The following is a 3,974-nucleotide window of genomic DNA, read 5'->3' on the forward strand; positions in this document are numbered from 1 at the left end:
TTTACTAATTTTAAAAGATGAGCTCGCAAACTCCTACGTATTAAAACAAATTCTGTCCGATCAGTTAATTTCTGGTAGTTAAAACGATGTTAAAATAGTTATCTTACAGCAGCAATATCACCAGGATCTCTTTAATTATATGTCAGAGATAAATTCTGCGAAAATTATGCTTTTCCAGCAGTACAAGCATCGTAATCGCATTTGATATCATTCCCAGTAGTTTCCTGCAGACTTTTTAGCTTTACCGAGAGACTTCGATTATTCCCATAGCGTGTAGATACGAATCTGGGGTGTAGAAGCACCAAAATTCATAAATCACTGTTTCAAGTTTACCACGTGAAGAGGAGCATGTCATACGTGTCCAGTACGACTACAAATCTGGCATGCGGTCGATCGCCTCACCCGCAATCTATTGTCCGCCTGTTAGCACCAACGTCTGTTTAGTCGCACATTAAGCAAAAATTATCACGCAAGGGCAAGGAACAGACCAAAAAGGACCTAAGGCTTTCTTTAGAAGAGAAATTCGCAACGGTAAAGCAACCACAAAGCAAAGACTCAGAGAAAAAATCTTTAATCTGCATTTGTTTTACTCGAGTTTTCTAGTATCTGGATGAAATTTAAATAGGCCAAAAAGTGGCATGGATGGATGGATCAGAATATTAACACCGTAAACTTATGCCAAACGATGTTAGTGATTGCGAGATGATCCGGTCTTGATGTAGAGCATTAAATCTACCTAAGGTGGTTCACAAAGAGCACAGTGCTCCGCATCTATTGAAGTTGACGAGGTGCATACCTGATGCCATGATAAAAAGTACCCTCCTCCTGGTGGGATACAAATGCATGACCTTTGCCCTTGGTTCGTGAGTTGTTAATAAACCACCAACTCCCACCGCGGAGAAGCTAGTATGAAAGGTGGTTTTAGGAAGGCAACGTAAGAGAAACCCTTTCACTTCAACAATACATTTAGTTGCGCGAATTCTTGATTACCACTTTGTTACCAGTAGTTGATTAAGGTTTTCAATCAATTTTGACAGATAGAAAGGTTTGAGCCTGTGGTTTCAGAACAGTAATCATTTATGCTGACATAAAAAATGCTAAGATTTTAAGGGGCTCTACAGACAAGACTAACAAAACTGATGACTCTCTTGCGATCACTCGAGAAAGGATCTAAATAGGGAATCTAAGAACACGAATTTGTCGTAGAAACAGAGATACCAACAACCAAGTAACTCCCTCTACCTGTCCAACGCTACCACCTACAAATGACGACTTCATGTAAACAGATCGTATGACCAAACCAGATAAGAAAAAAGGGGGCTGAGAGTGAGCTATAGATGCAGCTAAGGGTAAGGGTGGACTACACGTCAGATTGACAGAAGGATGTAGGCTAAAGCACTAGAGATACCTACTGGCCGAACGAATGGCAACCTTCACAATGGAAGACATTAGTGTCGACATCTATTCCTACGTTACATTGGGTTGTTTTTCAAAATCGGCTATAAATGCTAGATAGCCCAAGGCATTTCCAATTCTCAGTATGAAGTAAAACTCTTCCTTCTTCTTTTCCTTCCATCCACTTTTAGCAAAACTGATCAACGGATCACTTCATGCTTTTCCAAGGTCGATTTCAGCAATGAAAACAATGGGAAATTTATGTAACTTCCAATCAATTTCTTAGAAATAAAATTACTTATTTACTAGATACTGATGTAAAGTAGTAATATCAGTAAGCGCTCCTGACTGGAGTTATGATGGTCGAATCACCAACTTCAAATACTAATGCACCGGGGAACTGCAAGTGGTACCACGGATGAGCGGACGTTTAAATGGGACAAAAGTATCCGATTATTTTCCTCATGGAATTAACCTAGACATCATCGTGTGTGTCAGTGAAATTTGATGGTTCTTTGCTAAAATTGAAGCGTAAAGACAAGTTAATCGGTTTTAATGAGGTGTTAGTAACGTGCACACATAAATTTTTTTAATGTTCTAAGGCTATAACATAATGACAGGCCGTTGTTGCGCCGTCTTAGGTTCCACCCGTGTGAAAAGCGAGAGTTTTTTAAAGGCTTATTACCCTGCATTGCCTGAAGAAAAGGGAAAAAATGACAAGAAAATCGGAGATTTATTTTCAAGTTACCCCTGTTGGATGATTTGTGATAATGAAGCGCTTAGTTACTGGAGGATCAAAAAAACTATCTCATCGGTCTGATGCTCAATGGCACATTCAAGTCAGCCATTACTATCGCTCAATTTCCATTTCGAGGATGTTTGAGTCAATTGTATAAGGATGTGAATGGATAGTAGGCAAAAGGCCGTTTTAACAACATTAGGGAAAAGTAGTGATCATCTACTTAAATAACATAAATATTTATAATTGGCATTTAAACACATCTTTTAACTTCACTAGACAATTGCTTAATTCCCCTACATACAAGGCATTACAACTTTGAGCAATTTTAAGTCTAAGAAAGGCAAGGCTGTGACAATATCTCGCAGATGCGATAAAAAGGTGTCCTTTAGAAGTCACTGTAATTTCAAAGGGGAAAGATAGCTGACCTTCATTAACACCCGAGCTTCACCTTAAGAGGTAATTTCAAGCGTGTATATATGCAACTCAATCACAACGCTTCGGGATGACATTCATTTACGGACTGCACGTTGCACAAATTATAAAGCTTTCGCTTTATGGAATGAACGAACAAGTAGAAAAGAAGTGTTTACTCCGAATCTGTCTTGCAATCAAAAGACACCCTCTTCCATCAGGTTAGGCGATTGTCATGACATCAGCAGTTGTGGAGAAAATTAGATTATTTGCATAAAACAAACATCGTAAACGGGTTTTGATCTTTAAGAGTCATAGGCGAGATGACGGTTCCGGGGCTAGTCGCATGATTTGGAGTTCGGAGATCGTGTTAATTACAAGCAATGTACTAAATGTCACCACAAGTGACGGACAAATTTTACGGAATCGTCGATAAAAAGTAGTCCATTTGTTGGCTAAATGAGGGCTGACATTACTCACAAAGTTACGAAGACAAGAAAGAATGTGATAGTACTCTCAAAAAAACGAGTTTGGGACGCAAATCATCATTGTGCATCTAACTACTATTTTGGGTAAGGGTCTCAAGCGGAGACTAAGTGGTTTGGGAAAAGAGTATTTTGGCCGGATGATGGGGATAACCAATCAAGTAGAAACGTCAACGACCTCTTTTCTAATTGGCTGATACAGCATTTGAAATGCGCAAATTCCAAGAGCGGAAGGGGCGTCCAAATCTGAAACCGCAGTCCAGGCGTAAGACATACTTTGCTTCATCTTTTTTTAAGAAAATTTGTAATAATAGGATTTCTACAAAATCATGAAAAAATGAGTCTCTCGCCATGTGTACTTTCATTCTGGATTAGAATATCATTCTGTAATTAATTAATACCGCCTACAATTTTCAGCAGCTAGTTTAAAATATAAAGTACTGCCACCAATTGTGAGCTCAGATGGTTGACAACACTTTTCCAGTCATTTTATTTTGCCATGTTTTTTAACAGTTTTCGGTTAACCTTAAAATAAGGTTTCATTTAAATTTTGAGTCCTTCAGAGAGTAGCGAATAATCTATTACACATTTTTTGTTAAAAGACCTATTTTTTGTATAAAAGGAATATTTTCCCATTTTAAAAAGACGTGAAGTAATAATCCGAAAGTTGCACCTTCATATTTTCTACTGCGCAATTTCCCTACCAAAAGTTGTGAAGATAAAAGCCAGAAAATTTTTTTTATTTAACTTTCTAATGGGTAAAATACTTCATTGTTTTGATAGGGCTGTCTATGAAACATAAATAATCTTAGACAGGAAGCCTAGGAGACTAATTTAGGGGGTTTCAACTTTCACGGCGACTTATTATTAGGATTTAAATGCGCATATATTTCGATAAGTTTCAAACATTTTTTGTGTACGTAACTCTCGTTCAACTTTCT

At 37.9% G+C, this 3,974-nt stretch overlaps 2 protein-coding genes across 2 annotated transcripts in view; both read right to left on the reverse strand. All coding sequences in view use genetic code 11, as the record gives it.

The window, feature by feature from the left end:
• Positions 1-3,398, reverse strand: part of EGR_08955 (hypothetical protein) — a gene marked incomplete at both ends in the record, with an annotated part of 7,436 nt that extends 4,038 nt beyond the window's left edge. The window contains 2 exons of the mRNA XM_024498204.1: positions 1,477-1,591; positions 3,310-3,398. Coding sequence (XP_024347403.1) covers positions 1,477-1,591; positions 3,310-3,398 — 204 coding nt within the window. The remainder of the gene's footprint in view (positions 1-1,476; positions 1,592-3,309) is intronic.
• Positions 3,399-3,614: 216 nt separating this feature from the next.
• Positions 3,615-3,974, reverse strand: part of EGR_08956 (hypothetical protein) — a gene marked incomplete at both ends in the record, with an annotated part of 5,658 nt that continues 5,298 nt past the window's right edge. Inside the window, 2 exons of the mRNA XM_024498205.1 lie at positions 3,615-3,733; positions 3,782-3,822. Of these exons, the coding sequence (XP_024347404.1) occupies positions 3,615-3,733; positions 3,782-3,822 (160 nt within the window). The remainder of the gene's footprint in view (positions 3,734-3,781; positions 3,823-3,974) is intronic.

This window comes from Echinococcus granulosus (genome assembly GCF_000524195.1).
Source record: "Echinococcus granulosus chromosome Unknown EG_S00125, whole genome shotgun sequence".
Taxonomy (NCBI): Eukaryota; Metazoa; Platyhelminthes; class Cestoda; order Cyclophyllidea; family Taeniidae; genus Echinococcus; species Echinococcus granulosus.